The sequence below is a fragment of the Morus notabilis genome, unplaced genomic scaffold (genome assembly GCF_000414095.1).
Source record: "Morus notabilis unplaced genomic scaffold, ASM41409v2 Scaffold1082, whole genome shotgun sequence".
Taxonomy (NCBI): domain Eukaryota; kingdom Viridiplantae; phylum Streptophyta; class Magnoliopsida; order Rosales; family Moraceae; genus Morus; species Morus notabilis.
Window position 1 is genome coordinate 110,528 of NW_010358712.1, and position 19,849 is coordinate 130,376.

The 19,849-nt window shown below is 38.1% G+C and overlaps 2 protein-coding genes across 4 annotated transcripts in view; both read left to right on the forward strand.

Moving 5' to 3' along the window:
- The first annotated feature begins 775 nt into the window (after positions 1-775).
- On the forward strand, positions 776-6,912 carry LOC21395429 (probable pre-mRNA-splicing factor ATP-dependent RNA helicase DEAH5). Of its 3 annotated transcripts, none has more exons than XM_024162296.1 (4): positions 776-875; positions 1,469-1,555; positions 2,282-5,528; positions 6,152-6,912. In XM_024162296.1, exons 3-4 carry the CDS (start codon positions 2,305-2,307, stop codon positions 6,543-6,545), a joined length of 3,618 nt encoding a protein of 1,205 aa, XP_024018064.1. In that variant the 5' UTR covers positions 776-875; positions 1,469-1,555; positions 2,282-2,304; the 3' UTR covers positions 6,546-6,912. The 3 variants fall into 3 exon arrangements, with proteins under 3 accessions (XP_024018064.1, XP_024018065.1, XP_010091308.1); XM_024162297.1 differs by lacking the exon at positions 776-875 and adding an exon at positions 900-1,184; XM_010093006.2 differs by lacking the exon at positions 776-875 and having other exon boundaries at positions 1,191-1,555.
- Positions 6,913-18,539: 11,627 nt separating this feature from the next.
- Positions 18,540-19,849, forward strand: part of LOC112090613 (uncharacterized protein K02A2.6-like) — a 2,524-nt gene continuing 1,214 nt past the window's right edge. The window contains exon 1 of the mRNA XM_024162331.1: positions 18,540-19,826. Within this exon, the coding sequence (XP_024018099.1) occupies positions 18,540-19,826 (1,287 nt within the window). The remainder of the gene's footprint in view (positions 19,827-19,849) is intronic.

The window sequence follows — 19,849 nt, forward strand, 5'->3', positions numbered from 1 at the left end:
TTACAAATATCACGGCTTTGAATTGGCTTTTGGGACCAACGTTAGGGCCGGGTTTCGGGATTAGAGTAATGTTGAGTTTATATTTTTAAAAAATTACATTTGACCTCTAATCTTTTTAAAAATTATATTTTAACCCTTAAAATTTTTTAAAAATTATGTTTTGACCTTTAAATTTTTAAAAATTATATTTTGGCTATCAACTTTTTTAAAATTATATTTTTGCCCTTCATTTTTTGAAAATTACAATTTAACCCCATTTTAAAATTTTTTATTTTTTATTTTTACAAAAATACTAATATGTAGTAACTCTACTTTATCTTTTGCTCTAAATATTGAGTTCAAAATTAGAATTGAATTAGGTTGTGATTAGACTTAAATTTTATCTTATTACAAATTAATACATAAATAAATTAAAATAATATTTTTAATATAATATTTAATAATATAATCAACTAAATACCGTATTATACAATACAATACAATACTATACGATATAATATAATATAATATAATATGATGCATCAAACATGTTTTTTTTTTTTGGGAATTCTTTCGGATTATTTTCTTGAAGGTTCTGGAAGAAGGTTAAAGAGAATATAGGCTTTGATTACTTTTTCATAAAGTTAAAATACTAAAATAAAAAGAAAGTAAAAACAAAAAAAACAAAAACAAAAAAACAAAACAGCCCTAAAGAAAAAGAAAAAAAAAAAAAAAAAAAAAAACCCCGCGATTGTTTTCATTGTTCTTTCTCTCCTCCTCCCCGTATTTTTTTTTTTTTTTTTAATCTCCCAAATCCCTCTCTCTCCATCTAATCACCAATTTAACTCACCACTGTCTCTGCTGCGCCGCCGACCTCAACCCACGCCGATATTTTGGTTCGCCTCGCCGCTTCTCTCTCATTTCTTATTCATTCTTGATTTGGTCTCAAATGTTTCCCTCCTTTGTTTTTCTCCTAACAATTTGTCCTAGCGAACTTCCAACTTGCCTAAATTTTGTAAATTGCTGGTTCCTAATTTTGCTTTCGTTGTGTGCGGGTAATGGAAATTGAAAACAACTGGGACGTTTGAAAATTTTTTCATGCAACAATTTGTACAACTAGGGTTCCCATTACGTTTACAGCAGCACAACCTAAAGCAAATCTTCTTCTTTCTTCTTCCATTTCGCTGCCCTCGTCTAAGAATCTGGTGAAATTCTCATCTTTAATGTCGGATTAATACTATATGTTCACGTCCTAAGGGGGCGTTTGATACGGGGTAATCACAGGAGTGGGAATGAGAATTTTTCATGTTTTCATGATACAATTATTAAATTTTTTTAAAACCTAAAAAAATAAAACCCATGAATTTTACATTATCCCATTATAAGATAATCCTAAACCCACTCAATAGGGTGTGATTATATTTACGGGAAACAATTTGCCAGACCCATTCTCACCCACGCATCTCACCCATCTCTCTCTCTCGTCCAGACCCAGCACCGCTTCCGTCGAGGACGCCGCCGCCTTCTTCCGATCAACCACGCCGTTGCCGGACTTTCCTCTGCCGCCACCACCAGAGTATGATTCCTTTTTTTCTCCTTTTTCTGTGAAAATTTTTTTATCTGAACTTTCCGATTTGTGTTAATTTTTTATCTGAACTTGAAAATCTCACTGGGTTTGAACCAGAACGTCGTCGGCGCATCTGGGTTTGAACCAGAACGGCCACGATTTTTTCACCCTTTTTTGTCCCTTGCTATTTCTCCCCATCGATTGCATAGATTGCTATTTCTCCCCATCGGCGCATCTGGGTTTGAACCAGAACTTGAAAATTAACACAATCCTTTTTTGTTTTCCTCCCCATCGATTTTTTGTCCCTTGCTATTTCTCTTTACCTCCACGACTAAAACATAAGTTGAACCCAATGAAATCGGAGGAATTGGGGGTAGAGTTCTGCTGCTGAGTTTCAACTGAGGAATTGGAAGTAACGCCACCTTCGATTGCGCTCTCTCCTTCTGGTCCCTGCGCTCCTTTCTTCTATCCCCAAAAGGAATAACAAAAAGAGAAAAAAAAAATTTAAAGATTGTAATTTAAATTGTCGTGAACTATTCATCTTTCTATTAGTCTGTTTCTCTCTCTGACTCTTTCTGATTTCTGCATTTTTTTTCTTTGTTTTGTATAAATGTTCTTATTTCTCACGCTTCATTTACAACTTAATTTATGCCCACAAAATTGTATGTAAATATGAACAAAAGTCCTTGCCTTTGGGAGCGTTATACAAGTTTCTGACCTCTGTTATCCTTGCAGATAGGCTTTGATTATCTTCATCAATGGCTGCCACAGATGAGGGTCTAAAGAAGCTCGAATATTTATCACTGGTCTCCAAGGTCTGCACTGAGCTTGAGAACCACTTAGGCTTTGGAGACAAGGTTCTGGCTGAGTTCATAACTGAGATGGGTCAAAACTGTGATACCGTCGATGAATTCGATGCCAAGTTGAAGGAAAATGGAGCTGAAATGCCGGATTACTTTGTCCGTACTTTGTTAACTATAATCCACGCCATCCTTCCCCCAAAGCCCAAGTCTGAGAAGGATTTGAAGATAGATAATGATTCTGATGGTAATAAGACGAAGTATGGAGCATTGGCTATAGCTGATAATAAGGATAGAGCGAAAGAGCTTGAGAAGGAAATTGAGGCGGAGGCTCGGAAGAGGCGTAGAGAAGAACGGGATGAAGACCGAGAAGAAAACAGGTATCGAGGTAGAGATAGGGACAGAGACAGAGAAAGAGATAGAGACAGAGATAGGGACAGAAATGGAGAAAGAAATAGAGATAGAGATAGAGATAGAGATAGGGACAAGGACAGGGACAGAGATAGGCGCGGAGATAAATATGGCGGGGAAGCAAAGCGCAAGGAAAAGGACGATTATGCCGATGATGTTGATAGAGGGAGGCATAGAGATCGATATGAAGTGAATAGAAGAGGTGGATATGGTGAGAATGGGGATTTTACGGGACATGATGATGATCGGAGAGGTAGTAGGGACTCGAGGAATGGGCGGTCCCATTCCGATGAGCCTGAACTGTATATGGTCTATAAGGGCAGGGTGTCGAGAGTAATGGACAGTGGGTTCTTTGTCCAATTGAATGACTTCAGGGGTAAGGAGGGTTTGGTCCACGTGTCACAGATTGCAACCCGGCGAATTACTAATGCGAAAGATGTTGTGAAGAGGGATCAAGAGGTTTATGTGAAGGTGATTTCAGTGTCAGTTCAGAAGTTGAGCCTTTCAATGAGGGATGTTGATCAGAATACGGGGAGGGATTTGCTTCCCATGAAAAAGAGCTCAGAGGATGATGCTTTTCGGACAAATCCATCTGGGTCCAAGGAGGGGCCTGTGACTAGAACCGGAATATCTGGTATTAGGATTTTGGAAGAGGATGATCTTGGGTCTTCACGCCGACCCTTGAAGCGCATGAGCTCTCCAGAGAAATGGGAAGCTAAGCAGTTGGTAGCCTCTGGTGTTTTCAGCATTAATGAGCATCCTATGTACGATGAAGAAGGAGATGGATTGCTGTATCAGGAAGAGGGTGCAGAGGAAGAGCTTGAGATCGAGCTAAATGATGATGAACCGGCTTTTCTGAATGGCCAGAGTAGGTATTCAGTGGATATGTCACCTGTGAAAATCTTTAAGAATCCAGAAGGGTCATTGAGTCGGGCAGCTGCACTTCAATCTGCTCTCATTAAGGAGCGTAGGGAAGTACGGGAGCAGCAGCAACGAACTATGCTGGATTCCATTCCCAAGGATCTCAATCGTCCATGGGAAGATCCAATGCCAGAGACGGGTGAGAGGCATCTTGCACAAGAGCTTAGGGGTGTTGGTTTGTCGGCCTATGACATGCCTGAGTGGAAGAAGGATGCTTTTGGGAAAACAATCAGTTTTGGGCAGAGGTCAAAGCTCTCAATTCAGGAACAAAGGCAGAGCTTGCCCATATACAAGCTGAAAAAAGAACTCGTTCAGGCAGTGCATGATAATCAAGTTCTGGTCGTCATTGGTGAGACTGGCTCCGGTAAAACTACCCAGGTCACACAATATCTTGCTGAAGCCGGTTACACTACAAAGGGCAAAATCGGATGCACTCAGCCCCGTAGAGTGGCTGCAATGTCTGTGGCCAAGAGGGTTGCAGAAGAATTTGGTTGTCGCTTGGGTGAGGAAGTTGGGTATGCAATTCGTTTCGAAGATTGTACTAGTCCAGATACGGTCATCAAGTACATGACTGATGGTATGCTTCTAAGGGAGATTTTGATTGATGAGAATCTTTCTCAGTACTCTGTGATCATGCTTGATGAAGCTCATGAGAGGACAATCCATACTGATGTTCTCTTTGGACTGCTAAAGAAACTTGTGCAGCGGAGACCAGATCTTCGTTTAATTGTAACGTCTGCCACTCTGGATGCGGAGAAGTTTTCAGGTTATTTCTTTAACTGTAACATCTTCACCATCCCTGGTCGAACGTTTCCCGTGGAGATCCTCTACACCAAACAACCAGAAAGTGATTACCTAGATGCTGCTCTAATCACAGTCTTACAAATCCACTTGACTGAACCTGAAGGTGATGTCCTTCTTTTTTTAACTGGACAAGAGGAGATCGACTTTGCCTGCCAATCTCTATATGAGAGAATGAAAGGCTTAGGTAAAAATGTTCCGGAATTGATTATCCTACCCGTCTATAGTGCACTTCCTAGTGAAATGCAATCGAGGATATTTGACCCTGCTCCTCCCGGGAAGAGGAAAGTGGTTGTTGCTACTAACATTGCTGAGGCATCATTGACCATTGATGGCATATTCTATGTCATTGACCCTGGATTTGCGAAGCAAAATGTGTATAATGCAAAGCAAGGTTTGGATTCGCTGGTAATAACTCCAATTTCTCAAGCATCAGCCAAGCAGCGAGCTGGCCGAGCTGGTCGTACAGGCCCTGGAAAATGTTACCGCCTTTATACTGAAAGTGCGTACCGTAATGAGATGTCTCCTACATCAATTCCTGAAATTCAAAGAATAAACCTTGGATCGGTTACACTCTCTATGAAAGCGATGGGTATAAACGATCTCTTATCTTTTGATTTTATGGACCCACCTGCACCCCAAGCTCTCATTTCTGCCATGGAGCAGCTCTACAGTTTAGGTGCACTGGATGAAGAGGGGCTTCTGACCAAATTGGGCAGGAAGATGGCCGAGTTCCCTCTTGAACCACCATTATCTAAGATGCTACTTGCTAGTGTGGACCTTGGATGCAGTGAAGAGATCTTGACTATCATTGCTATGATTCAGACAGGCAATATCTTTTACAGGCCTCGTGAAAAACAAGCCCAAGCAGATCAGAAGAGGGCCAAGTTTTTCCAACCAGAGGGAGACCATCTGACTTTACTTGCTGTCTACGAGGCCTGGAAAGCTAAAAACTTTTCCGGGCCATGGTGTTTTGAGAATTTTGTCCAGTCTCGATCCTTGAGGAGAGCACAGGATGTCAGAAAACAGCTTCTCAGCATCATGGATAAGTATGATCCCGATCTTTTCCCTGTACATTACATTTTCTCTCTTTTTTGACTTGAAAAGGCTTTCTATACATTGATTATTACGTTACCTTGTGCACCAGACGTTCCATTTTCTTTATTGCTCTTCTATATCTTGGTTGGTTGATGTGTAGTTTTGTTGGTTGATTGATACGAAGAGACCTACAAATTAAGGTTCAACTTTTTTCAACTTAGCTCTATCTGTGGATTGGCATGTTGTTTGTCTTCACATTTGAAAGAAACTGACGAATCGTATCCTGTAGTAATTTTGATACCATAATGCTTATAAATGGAATGTTTGTTGCGTGAAATCATCCAGCCTTTTTGTCAAAATAGGAAATATAGTTTGCTGCATCCAACTATTCATCAGTCATATTAGTGGTTTTAAGGTCAATAATCGTTATGCTTGAATCTTCCAAAAAATCTTCCAACTCAATCATGCTGTGACAACACTGGCACTGTCATCAGACTTTTGTATACCTGCGAATTATCCTGTTTGTTTTAGTTCTTATAACAGAGAAGTTTGATTTTGTTTCTAGTAGCGACACTTGTTTGCACAATCTTTGTTAGTAGTTACGAAGAACTGAATTGCTGATATTTCGTTTCAGGTATAAATTGGACGTTGTGAGTGCAGGAAAGAATTTTACGAAGATCAGAAAGGCAATAACAGCAGGATTTTTCTTCCACGGGGCTAGAAAAGACCCGCAGGAGGGTTACAGAACTCTGGTTGAGAATCAGCCAGTCTACATCCACCCAAGCAGCGCTCTTTTCCAACGACAACCAGACTGGGTCATTTACCATGAGCTTGTTATGACTACAAAAGAGTATATGCGAGAGGTCACCGTTGTAGACCCAAAATGGCTTGTTGAATTGGCGCCGAGATTCTTCAAAGTGGCGGATCCTACAAAGATGAGTAAGCGCAAGCGTCAAGAGCGTATTGAGCCGCTCTATGATCGATACCATGAACCTAACTCTTGGCGTTTGAGTAAGAGACGTGCTTGATTTGTGTCCATTACCTTGTTTCTTTCTTTCTCATCATGTGTTTCACCACTTCAGTGCCATCTAAACACACTGAATGTACAAGAGTTGAGGCAGGCTTGAAATTGTAGAAATAGTAAAGTTGGTATGCGCAGACTGGCTTAAAATATGCTACACCTGCCAACTGTTTTAGATGGCATTTTCATTTTTGTTTCTTGTTGTAAATGTCAATAAACTACAAATTTCATGAGGTTAGTTTAGTACTTGTTAGTGTTGATACTTGAGGAACCCCTGACTCGCATAATATGTTTTCCCAAATGGTTGACTCAATTTTGTCTTTGTTGAGCCTTGGATTGAAGGTCTCTGTCCAAGTGTGGCGTTTTTGGTTATAATTAACAAACATATATATATATATATATATATTTGATTGTGAAATATAATTGTACGTAGCTTTTGTGTTGTAAACTCACTCTAATAGATCGATATTTGACACTGATTTTTTTTAATAATTATTTTACTCAGCTGAGAATGTTTTCATAAATTATTCTGCATTAGACTGAAGAAATTTACTTTCCGCAAAGAAAATAGCCAAACTGGAAATACTAAAGTTGATATTTGTTCTTTGGGTTTAGTTAGGTTATCAAATATGTAGTAGCTCAGTATAAAATATCGAATATGAAAGTTTTTCTCACTAGGAGTTCTCCTTAAAAAAATTAATAAATTAAAGGTTCTACTTCTCATAAAACTCCATAAAAAGAAAAAGAGAGTATACCAACAATACATATATTTTTTAAATCAATTAGTATTCCACGTCAAAACAATGACTAAATGAAATGATAACTTTTTTTTTTTTATAGCACTAAAAATGTATTTCAAAGATAATAACACTGATTTTTATTATTATTTTTTTCTTCTGTATCAGTTCATGTTAGATAATTTTAGAAATTATAGTAATTACCAACCGTCATGATAGTACTGTATTGTACGATTACTTGACTTAAACCAGAGTCATTTATAAAATACGTCTTTTTTATTAATTTCATAAAAAAATTTAACCCAAATAAAAATTACAATCAACAAAACAGAATCCTAATAACAAGCATATAGTTAGTTCCATGTTTAGCACGTCTTCAACAGATTTCCCTTTTGCTTGCGTGATTTGAGTCAGAACGTCCTTTGCTTCTTGCAAGTATTATTAGACGACTCCATATTCTTTTAATCCTTTGCCATAGGCGACTCAACCTCCATATCTTCGGGTGCATTTAGAATTCGTTATGAAATGATTTTATTTTTTTGTATGAAAATAAAAATGAAAACGTTTTTAATCTCAAACAGAAATTATTTTTAAAAATACGTTTAATAGTTTTATCAAATATATTGTTTTCAGTGTAAAAAAACTCATTAATGTTTCTCTCTCTCTGTTCGAGAGAGGACAAAACGAAAATAAAAAATGAAAAATGACTAAAAGTCGTTTTTCATTTCTCTATCATTTTATACTAAACTAAAAAATCATTTTTATTTTTATTTTTATCTTTATTGCGTCAAACGCCGTTTTGAAAACGTTTTTTTTTTTTTTTTTAACCGGAAAAATAAAAACATGATCAATTTCAAACATAGCCGAAGTGATATCTGATATCTCTGAGTTGATGGAAATCTAATTCCCTTTTCCTACAACATGATACAGCATTGACCGCCGAGCCTCGCTGAAGATCTGAGGGCTGTGAGCTTGTTTGTTGGTTTTGTTGACGTATCAAACATACGAGGCAGGTATTGAAAAAACCCGAGCGGAACACCGTCATCATTGCGCGGTGGTTTTGTGCAGTTGTTTCCTATCCACGGTGATCCTAGTGGCACAACTGCCATGGCGGCTTCTTGATGCTGCCGTAGGCAGTAGCTTAGTATAAAAAAACTTGAAAGGAGACCTGAAACTAAAACTTGAAGTTGTTTTCTGACGAAAGGAGTGGTACGAGAATTGACTAATGAAACCTAAACTTCTTTCGGAGTCCTAATTAAAATAAAATACTCTTTTTGAGTAAGATCTTAAAACCCCATAAAATAATAATAATAATAATAATAATAATATTCCTATTCTGAATAATATTCCAATTGTGACAGCGGCTATACTTCGATAATTTGTATTTTTTTTAATTTTAGGAAAGAAAAAAAAAAAAAAAACCTTTACTATGTGATTGCAATTAGACCAAACATTTTCCGGTTTGATTATTTGGATGCTATCTTAAGGAGATATTACTTTGTTTTGCATCTCCCTTTCTTTCACTCATTAATCGCATACCAAATCACACATTTTATGCATATATATATATATATATATCAATCAATTAAACATGATCGTTAAGATATATATATATATATATATCTTAAGGGATTTCACACTTGCTGGTTGTCCTACATTTCCTTTATAGGGTTTATTGGAGAGATGTACAATTTACTCTTGCAAACGTCTTATTCATCACAGTAAATCCTAATAATAGTTGAAAGTAGACACAGCTCTCAGAGAGTGAATCAGTATAAATTTTGTGTTTTTTTATTTTTGCTTTTCTTATGTAATTTTATTGCTCTTTGTAGTATAGAATTGAGGCGTTTATACTTCTAAGTTCTAAGGATAAATAAAAAAACAAAAGTTTAAGGTAGGGCAAGCATGAAAGAAACTTTTGAGAATTATTTCTTATGGACCTTTTCAGAATGTTTAAAGGTGTAATAAGTAGTAACATTTTAAATAATGATGACTTTACATAGTTTGGAGAGAGCAAGGAGTGGAGCAATAGAACAACTTTTGCTGGAAAGCAACAATAGAAAAAACTAGATTTAATTAGTGGCGACAGTTTGTGTCATGAGATAATTAAGTGTCGTTTTAATTAGAGTTAAGAGCGTTAAATGAAAGATCAATATGAACTATATAATAATTGTTTGATAAATGCTTATGAAAGATCTTAAGCAGCATTCTAGAGACATGAATAATAACTTTAAAAATCTCCAAAATATATAAGGACATATTATACGGTTATCTCATAAACTATAAGTCGTGTCACAAAATGTCTCTCAAATTTTAATTTGTCACATTCGTTCCTTTCGAACTTCAGAAATTCTCTTGCAAATTTTCCCATTCCGTTAAATTTATATAGATATACACTTCAACGTAACTAAATTTTCAAGAGAGATTGCAATGGACGTAGTAATTGGTAGAAGGATATCTACCATTGTTGTGATGGCCATGATGCTTTTGATTATTCCTATTACAGTGCAATCACTTGAACATTCCTTTACCTCTCTCCCTCTCCCTCTTTCAGCTCCTCTACCTTCTTCAGCTTCATTAATCAATGACGCGTCGAAGCGCCTAAAATCAAGGATTCGGGAAATTTTAAAAAAAAATGCGTTTAGAACTCATTTTAAAATGATTTTATTTTTTGTATGAAAATGAAAATGAAAACGTTTTCAATCTCAAACATAAATTATTTTTGAAAATGCGTTTGGTAGTTTTATCAGGAAATTACTTTCAATATAAAAAAAAATCTATTAATATCTCTCTCTTTATTCGAGAGAGAAGAAAACATAAACACAAAATAAAAAACGACTAAAAGTTGTTTTTCATTTCTCTCCCATTTTACACTAAACTAACAAATCGTTTTTAATTCTGTTTTTTCTTTAATTGTGTCAAACGCCGTTTCTCTCCTGTTTTTATTTTTTTCTCAAAAAACGTGAAAAATTCCCGTTCACTTCGCTGATTCGAGTTTAGAATTTGAGTTTTTCTACAGTAAAAAGCTCTCACAAACAATCACATCTAACTTTTTTGCTACAGTAAAAAGCTTTCACATAAAGTCACATCTCAACTCGAATTCTAAACTCGAATCAGCGAAGTGAACGGGCTTAAAAATAAAAACAACTCTAAACACAGCCAAAAATTCATAGTGTTGGTGCCAAAACTCGTACTCCTCCTCCTCAAATGGAAAAGAATGCCGGCCATCCTAAAAACACAGGTAAGTTTAACTAGAATGCCTGCCCACTATTTGGCGAATTATGTTTTTTTACGTTCTATGTCTTTATCGTAGATTGATGTTGTCCCGCTATCTATCGAGAATCTTGTAAAAGCTGAAGCTTTAATTCTTTAAATAAGATCAATTCATTCTTTCTCAAAATAAATAAATAAATAAATACCGAGGCTTTTAATTATGTTGTATTAATTTACATCGTTTTCATCATCGAAAGCATGTAATTCCAATTAAATTATGAAAATTATATAAAGGGGCATGATAAATGATTATTATGTCATGAGTTGTGTACAAAAATAAATTTATGTTTACTCATTATTGTCTATATTATTTGACTAATTTTATATCGAAGTGAATATAAAATTAATATTTAATTCATTGGATCAAAATGGTGATACTCGATTGAATTATATATTAGGACTCAAATAAGATAAGCCCATAAGATCCCTACAGTTTCTTATAAATATTGTGATTATACAAAGGGGAAATTGTAGTAGGTGGGCAAAGTTCTAAATATTTAGAAGTACATAACCTATTTCCTAAAGCATAGAATTAATAGGCCATTTTGGGTTTCAAATAATTTTTTTTCCTAATTTACCTTTCAGGATTTGTATCTTTTTTGTTTATTTCTCTTATTTTCCAAATTTATTTTTTAGCAAGCAAATCATACAAATACATCTAAAAAATATCTATATCTGGTAAAGACGTGTTTTTTTTTTTTCCTTAAATTTTGAAATAACCCCCTATTTTATGAAAAAATAAAAAAAAAATCTAAAATTTGTAAGTGTAATCTCAAATTTAGAAACCAAGGTGTCCCCTGTTTACCGTCACAATCACTGAAGTGCTGGTGCCAGAGAAGAACCTCGATAAATTCTGGAAACTAAGTGCAAAATAGAACTGTGAGATAGAAGGCGGCAAATGTCTAGAAGTTTCCAAATTTGTTTCTCATGACAATTCCTAAGGCAGAGCTGTGACGATCTACGAAGGTAGGCAAAGGAGGCAAGATCTTGGAGATCGTAAATGCGATCATTGGGAAACTGACGATGAGGATGGCAAGAGTGATCAATGGATGGTCCAATGCCTTATTTCAGTCTCTATAGAGAGAGATTTAAATTATAGGTTTATGAGTTCTCGCATTTTGTAATTTTACAAGACATTAAAGGTAAAATAAAAATTTTAGAATTATAAAATTTTAAAATAAAACACTCAAAGATAATTTATTGACAATTGAATATTAATTAAATAATGTGATTATTTAAGTTTAAATTTAAATTTTATAACACACATGTGAAGGTGTTCACATAGTGTGAATCCCTCTAAAATTCAGTTGCTTGCTCTCTAAATTATCCAATTGACTTATTTGATAAGTTATCTAATTTAAAATTCAAATTAATTTAAGTTTAACTTAAATTGAAATTTGAATTTGAGTCAAAATTAGACTGTAGTATAAATGCATAATTTTACTCTATTCTCTAGCTGCAATTGCGCTACCACAGAGAGGAATCTCCCTGTCGTGACCGGCCAACATGTGGATAAGGGAGAGTGGATTTTGTTTCAAAATTAAATTAGAAGTGAGAGATAGTTATCCAGCTTTATCTTGGAGATAAAAATTAGACTTATTCTAGGAGTCTAACTACTACTCTATAAATAGGAGATTGCAGAAAATTGGAGAACACAATTTTTGCTCTCTCTAGCTATAGTGGCCGAATTTTATAGAGTGAGAAAAGGAAAAAAATTCTCCCAAATTTAACATCGTGCATGTGTTGATGATTATGAAAAACTTGAGTGTTTATTTACTAATCTCATTTTAATTCAGGTGTGCCCACACATATGTTTTCGTGATTCAAGGAATTGACGAGAAAGATTCGGGTGTTTTAAACTAGCTTAAAACAAGGAACGTTCGTGGTAAAAAAAACTCAAGTTATCAACCTAATCATTCTCAATAAATTAATGTAAAAATGTTTATGCAAGATTATGTATTACTCAAGAGGCATGAATAACTTAATAAATCTCTAAAAAAAAAAAATTACATACGATAAAGAAATATCAAGTTGTAATCATTAATGAATGCATTTTCAAACTAATTAATAACTCACATAATTAACTCTAGAACATACTACATATCATGCTCTTATATTATATATATATATACATATATATATGTATATAATTGTTGTGATCACCAACGTCAAAATAAGTAAACTACAATGGATGTTGTTGGCAGGAGGGTATTTATAATTGTTGTTATGGGAACGATTCTTTTTGTTATACCAATTACAAAGCAATCACTACTTAATCATGTATCTTTCGTACCTCCGTCAGTTTCATTAATCAACGACGGTAGCTCTCATAGGAGTCATTTCAGATCAAAGATTCGTGAAATTGATAAAAATAAAAAACGTAGGAAACGTTTGGTTAGAAGATTCAAATCATGATTTGAATCATAATTCATGATTTATTATAGTGTTTTCTCTCAAAAAAATACACATAAATTAAAATCATGTGATTAGAATCCATGAACTAAACTCTTATGGTTCGTTTGATTCATGGATTAGAATCATGTGATTAGAATTATTTTTGATTTACGTGTATTTTTTAAAAAAAAATACTATAATAAATTATGAATCATAATTTAAATTATGGTTTAAATCCTTCAATCAAATATCCCTGATCGTCGTAACTATAATAGAGCCAAAACCACCCATAGTCCTCCTCCTCCGCCACCGCCAAAGAAAAAAAATCAAGTCAAAAAGTCTAAAAAGCATTGATGATCAATTTGACAAAAATATATGATCATATTCCTGAATATTAATGCAATTGCAAACTACACGTGTTGGGTTGGGAACTACGTTCTTCATGCTGTGGGGCGGAGTTTGATAAAATATTTTACATCAAGGAGTAAGGAATTACTATACATACAAATATTAATATACACATATGTATATTAATGTGTATACACTTGGTTGTATAAAAATAATGCCATTTTTTCAATTATGTATAATAATATTCGCTTTCTGATAAACACACACACATATATAAATATATATATATATATATATTTATATAAATGTTATATTGGTTTATGTTAGATTTGCAAATAAATTGAATATTTATCTTACACATGACTTTTGCTATGCGTGTTTTATATTTGTGCTTATCGTGTATACATACATATGCATAAATATAAATATGTATATATGAATCAGTGTATCTAAAAGAGTTAGACTTAGATCTCTAGTTTTTCTCCGATGGCAGCTAATATTTAGGAGGTTTTCTACCATAAAAGGAAAAAAAAAAATGGACCACTTACTTTATTATTTATATAGAATTATACCACATCCATAATTCATATGACATAAAAGATAGTGTGTGAGAGGGAGAATTTATAATAAAACTCAACTCAAATTCTCAAAAATATTTAAAAGAAAATTAGAACTGAAAAAAGCGGGTCGGCGGCTTCAGACACTAGTAAAATAATAATAATAATAATAATAAAAACCACTCCCTTTGGTTAGTTTTCATATTTTTTTTTTTCTGATTTTTGAAGGAATAGTTTTCATCATACTATCTAAAGGAATTATAGTAAGTGATGACTTGGCCCCGTTTTGATGAACATGGTTTGAATGGAGTACCGGGTTTCATGCTCACCCTTATTTCCGTCTAGCATTTATTAGAATATGTCTAATGCAATATAAAATTTGACATTCGTACAGAAAAACCATATCATATTTGACGAACGCTAAATGTTGTGTTAAATTTGACATAAATTATAGCTTATTCCAAATTTTGGTTCTTTGCTTAGCCTTAGTTGATGTATTGACATTTTCATTTAGGATTAATTAGTTCATTTAGGATTAATTCCGTGAATCGGTTTCATAGAATGTAATTTTTTATTGCTTACTTATTTTAATTTATTTTCTTTAATTATTCTTTTTTTATCAGTAGTTCAAATAATTCATATAATTAATCATTTCGGTATTTAATCTAAATTACCACAATTCTCAATGGATTGGCAATCTACTCACACACTCTGTTACGATAGCTAGTTAGAGCTTTGTAAATATATAATATAAATCGTGAGTGTAACTCTATACTTTTAGTAGCATAACTTTAGAGTTTATAATCATAAGATAAACTTGTCAGTCAATAAAGTCTGTCGTGATTATAAGAGCTTAATTTATATATGTCTATTGGGTACGTTTGCTAACTCATATACTTTCTTTATATGATATCGTGTATTTTTTATATATTGGCAACTTAAATTATTTTTGCGACTGATTACAATTCATATGGAATTAATTCTAAATAATTTATTAATCAATTAATTCAAAATAAGTTAATTGAGTTAATATTCTTTATTTTATTTAATATGGGAATGTCTATACGTGATTATTCTGATCAGGTAATTTTTATATTGAATTATTTAAATTAAAACTAAGGCTCTATAAAAGATTTTCGAATCAAATAATTATGTAAATGCTGGTATCTACTTGTGACTGGTCAATTGATGGTACACATCCGGTTGATCAAACGATTTCTGAAACACGGAACATGTCTGTTGTGTGGGAAAATGTGATGGACACCTGGACAAACGGTGCCACGACACGTGGCTATATTTACTTTCCGCCGAGCGTCCAACCCTTGACGCTTCGTTTCCCTCAAGATCAGCTATCGAACCCGAAGATGAAGTCCATAATTAGGGCGACGACCCCGTTAGGCGTCGACGGTTGATTTCGCCTGGGTCGACACGACAAGATCCCTCGACTGCAGAAGAGATCACTAAAGGGGGCGAGAAAGGTTTAAACAACCACTGACGACGAGGGGAACGTCCCTTTCCGACGTGATAGGTTACATGCAGAGGTAAGAGAAGTCTGACAGCATTAATTGCAAGTTTACAAACCGCCTCCCCCAGGGGACATAAAAGCATTACGGAGAGTTACAGAGCCGTAATAGAAGACTAATTGGTTGAGTGAACAGTACTAATTAGTGGGCTATGTCTGGGCCTAGAGAGGGAGAACACTTGAGTGTTCCTACCTACGAAGGAAACCCACCCAGTGAAGGAAGCCCAAATATAAAAGAAGAAGGACCCCAATAGGAAAGGGGTCCGAAAACTTCAAAAGAAAAAAGAAAGAGAGATGATATTCAGTGTAAACTCAGATTTCCACAAAAAGCAATATAGTATATACAGTGGATGTAACTCTAATTTCGTAGAGTGAACCACTATAAAATTCTTCTTGTTCATTTGCATACAGGGCATTCAAACACAAAAATACTTAAATTCAACCTGAATCCACACCTTCGTAAAACCCATAAGCCGGTAATCCAAAGGGGAACCCCAAGGTATTCCGGCGGGTTTATTGTTGACGAAATCCAACCGTCAACAATTGGCGACTCCGCTGGGGACTGAAAGCGTTCGACCCCCAAAAGTATAGCTACAAACATCCGCCCACCCAAAGAATAGCGGGATAGAAGGAGATTTACGCCCAGGCGGAAATGAAGCCCAACCTCCCGACATACCACGGCCGGACCCGATGCAGATGCAAGCCCAAATAGCCACTTTGACCGAGTTGGTACAAGGGCTAGTAACCGTGGTTGAACGATTAGACGGAAGGAACTCCATGCCGCCACTAGAGGATGCCCCAATACCACAGGGACCTGCCATGATGGAAAACCCGAATCACGGTAACCGCCCGCACATCCAAGAAGGGACCGGGGAAAGCGAGGACCATTAGGGCCCTCCTAGGCCTCGACCCTCCCATTCCTCCGGCAGCCGGTTGAGAGTCGCTGGGATCCGAGCCATTGAGGAACTGCCCCAAAATCCCGGAGGAAACCGGCCAGGAGACTCGGGGTCGGTGCAGGTGGGCAGTCAGGCCAGAGGTGGGCCCCTCGCCCAAAGGGCGGAAGCGCCGGGAGCTGCTGGTTCAGTTGTATCAACAGAAGAGGCGCGGACCCTCATGGAACGCATGGCCGACCTGGAAAGAAGGCTAACCGGGGACGTCGCAGGGCTGAGAAAGAACATCGGGCGGGTGGCCGAGGTGATGAACGTCGACATAATGCCCGGTCGCACGCATGACCATCCATTCACCGCGGGGATAATGGCACCCCTTCTCCCCGATAAATACAGGTCGCCGTCGATTCCGCCTTACGATGGACAAGGAGATCTCGACGACCATTTGGAAATGTACACGGGGCACATGCTCTTGCACGGGTACGCCGAGGAGATCATGTATCGAGCCTTTCGGAACCACCTGACAGGCTCTGCCTGAAGATGGTTCCGAACGCTGAAGCCAAACTCTATCTCCAGCTGGGATGAACTGAAGGAAGCATTTTCCCTCCAGTTCATCGGGGTTAAAAAGTACATACCCCCAAAGCAGAACCTAACGACGATATATCAAAAGCCAAATGAGACGTTAAGGGAGTGGCTCGCCAGATACGGCGAGGCCGTCGCCGCTACAGTGGATATCACGGACAGGGAAGCCCTGATGGGAGCATTATCCAGTATGAAGAAGATAACTCCCTTCAAAATGGAACTAAACCGAAGACCCCCTTCCAGCTACAAAGAGTTCCTTACAAGGGCGCAAGGATACATCAATGCTGAAGAAGCGGATGCCAACGACCCCGATCATAGGTCCAATAAAGGTAAAGGAGCCGAGCAGGGGTCGGCATCATCAAAGCAAGACGGGAAGAAGCGTCGAGGAGGAGGAAGTGGAGAAAAACAACCGATCCCGACGCAAGGAACGCCGGAGGCCAAGAAGCGAAGACAGGAGGATACCCGCAGGCCTCGACCGTTTCAGAAATACGACACCTACCATGAACTGACAGTAAGCGTCGAGGAAATCTTCAACCAGGTCGGCCGAGGAAACTTGCTGCGCCGACCTGGACCAATGAAGTTGGATCCTAACCAAAGGAACCAGAAGAAATTCTGTAGGTTCCATGGCGAGGTCGGCCACCACACAAATGATTGCGCTGACCTCAAAGATGAAATCGAAAGGATAATCCGCGAGGGAAGGCTGCAGGAATTCAGGGCCGAACGAAGACCCCGCAACAACGGCCATGGCGGGCAAAAAGACGGTCGACGCCGAGAGGAAAACCACCGCCCGGAAGATCAGGAACCAGTCGGCGTCATAAGAACAATCCTCGGTGGCCCCTACATAGGAGGAGACACGCGGAGGTCACAGAAGGACTACGCCCACGAGGCTAAGGGGGTATACCAGGAAAGGTTCTGGAACGTCTCCGCCGCAAAAGTCCCGAGGCAAAGCCGCACTAACGAGGGGCAGTTGGAAACCACACTGTATGTCGAATCTTGGTGGACAATGGAAGTTCGGTGGACCTCATGTATTCCGACTGCTTGGAGAAAATGGGGATTCACGAGGGGCAGTTGGAAAGAACCACCAGGCCGCTGTACGGGTTCACGGGAGACTCCGTCATTCCTCAAGGCACTATCCGACTACCTATAACAGCCGGAGAGAAACCCCGACAGGCAACAACGATGGCCAACTTTGTGGTCGTCAAAGGGGGCTCCCAATACAACGCAGTAATCGGGAGACCAACTCTCCAGGCATTAAAGGCAATAACCTCCGTCTACCACCAAAAAGTCAAATTCCCCACCCCAAACGGCGTAGGAGAAGTTAAGAGCAACCAGTATGAAGCCAGGGTCGCATACTCCGATGCCTTACGCGGATATGACCAGCCAGGAAGACAGGAAACAAGGATGGTTCGGCAAGGCCTCGTTGAGGATATAGACCCCCGGGTCTAAGAGGAAATTACTTGGTCTCAGCCCATCGAACAGTTGAAAGAGATCCAGATTAACGAAAGCGGAACCATCAAAATACTAAAAATAGGTTCGGACTTGACCCCACCACTCAAAAGCAGGATTGAAAATTTCCTCAGGCAGAACCTAGATGTCTTCGCCTGGAGCCACTCCGACATGGAGGGGATCGACCCCAAAATAATGAGTCATTCCCTAAACGTCGACCCAACGTATCCTCCCAAACGCCAAAAATGACGACCAATGAACCCTGAGAGGTACGAAGCGCTGAAGGAAGAGGTCGATAAGTTAGTCAACAATGGATTTATCCGGGAGGTGCATTATCCGCGTTGGGTATCTAATCCTGTCTTGGTAATCAAACCCAACGGGAACTGGAGAACATGCGTCGACTTCAGCGACCTCAACAAAGCTTGCCCAAAGGACGGCTTCCCACTCCCTCGAGTAGATCAAATGGTCGACGCCACGACGGGGCACGAAATGCTAAGCTTCATGGACGCTTACTCCAGATACAATCAAATCCCCATGCATCCAGCCGACGAAGAGCACACGTATTTCATAACCGACAGGGGCCTCTACTGCTACAAAGTAATGCCTTTCGGCCTAAAGAATGCAGGGGCTACTTACCAAAGACTAGTGAATAAAATGTTCGCTCAACAGATCGGTAAAACGATGGAGGTCTACGTCGACGATATGCTCGTAAAAAGCGCCAGAGCCAGCCATCACGTCAATCATTTGGGAGAAATGTTCGGCATATTGAGAAAATACCGCATGAAACTTAATCCCCAGAAATGCGCCTTCGGAGTCGGGTCGGGAAAGTTTCTCGGATTTATGGTCAGTAATCGCGGAATTGAGGCCAACCCTGAGAAGATCAAAGCTCTGCAAGATATGCGATCACCAACAAAACCAAAAGAAGTGCAAAAATTGACAGGTTGTGTCGCCGCCTTAAATAGATTCATATCAAAAGCCACTGACAAGTGTGTCCCCTTCTTCGACGCTTTGAGAGGAAACAAACACTTCGAATGGACGCCACAGTGCGATGAGGCCTTCCAAAAACTGAAGGAGCATTTGGACAAACCCCCAATTTTGTCAAAACCAAACGATGACGAAGAGCTCAGCCTATACCTCTCCGTGTCCCAACACGCCGTAAGCTCCGTACTAATAAAGGAAGAAGGCAAGGTACAATTGCCGATCTACTATGTGAGTAAAAGACTCCTCGACGCCGAGTCGAGATATAGCGAAATGGAACGTTTAGCCCTCGCCTTAATGATAGCTTCGAGAAAGCTTCGGCATTACTTCCAATCCCACACGATACGGGTTCTCACAAACCACCCGTTAAGACAGGTCTTACAAAAGCCGGAAACATCCGGACGGCTCCTCAAATGGTCGGTAGAACTGAGCCAGTTTGATATAAAATACATGCCGAGAATCGCTATTAAAGGTCAAGCGCTCGCCGACTTTCTGGCTGAATTCTCTCATAGGCCAACCTACACCCCATCTGAAGAAACCGAGATTGCAAGATGGAAGCTTTACGTGGATGGGGCGTCGAGCGAAAA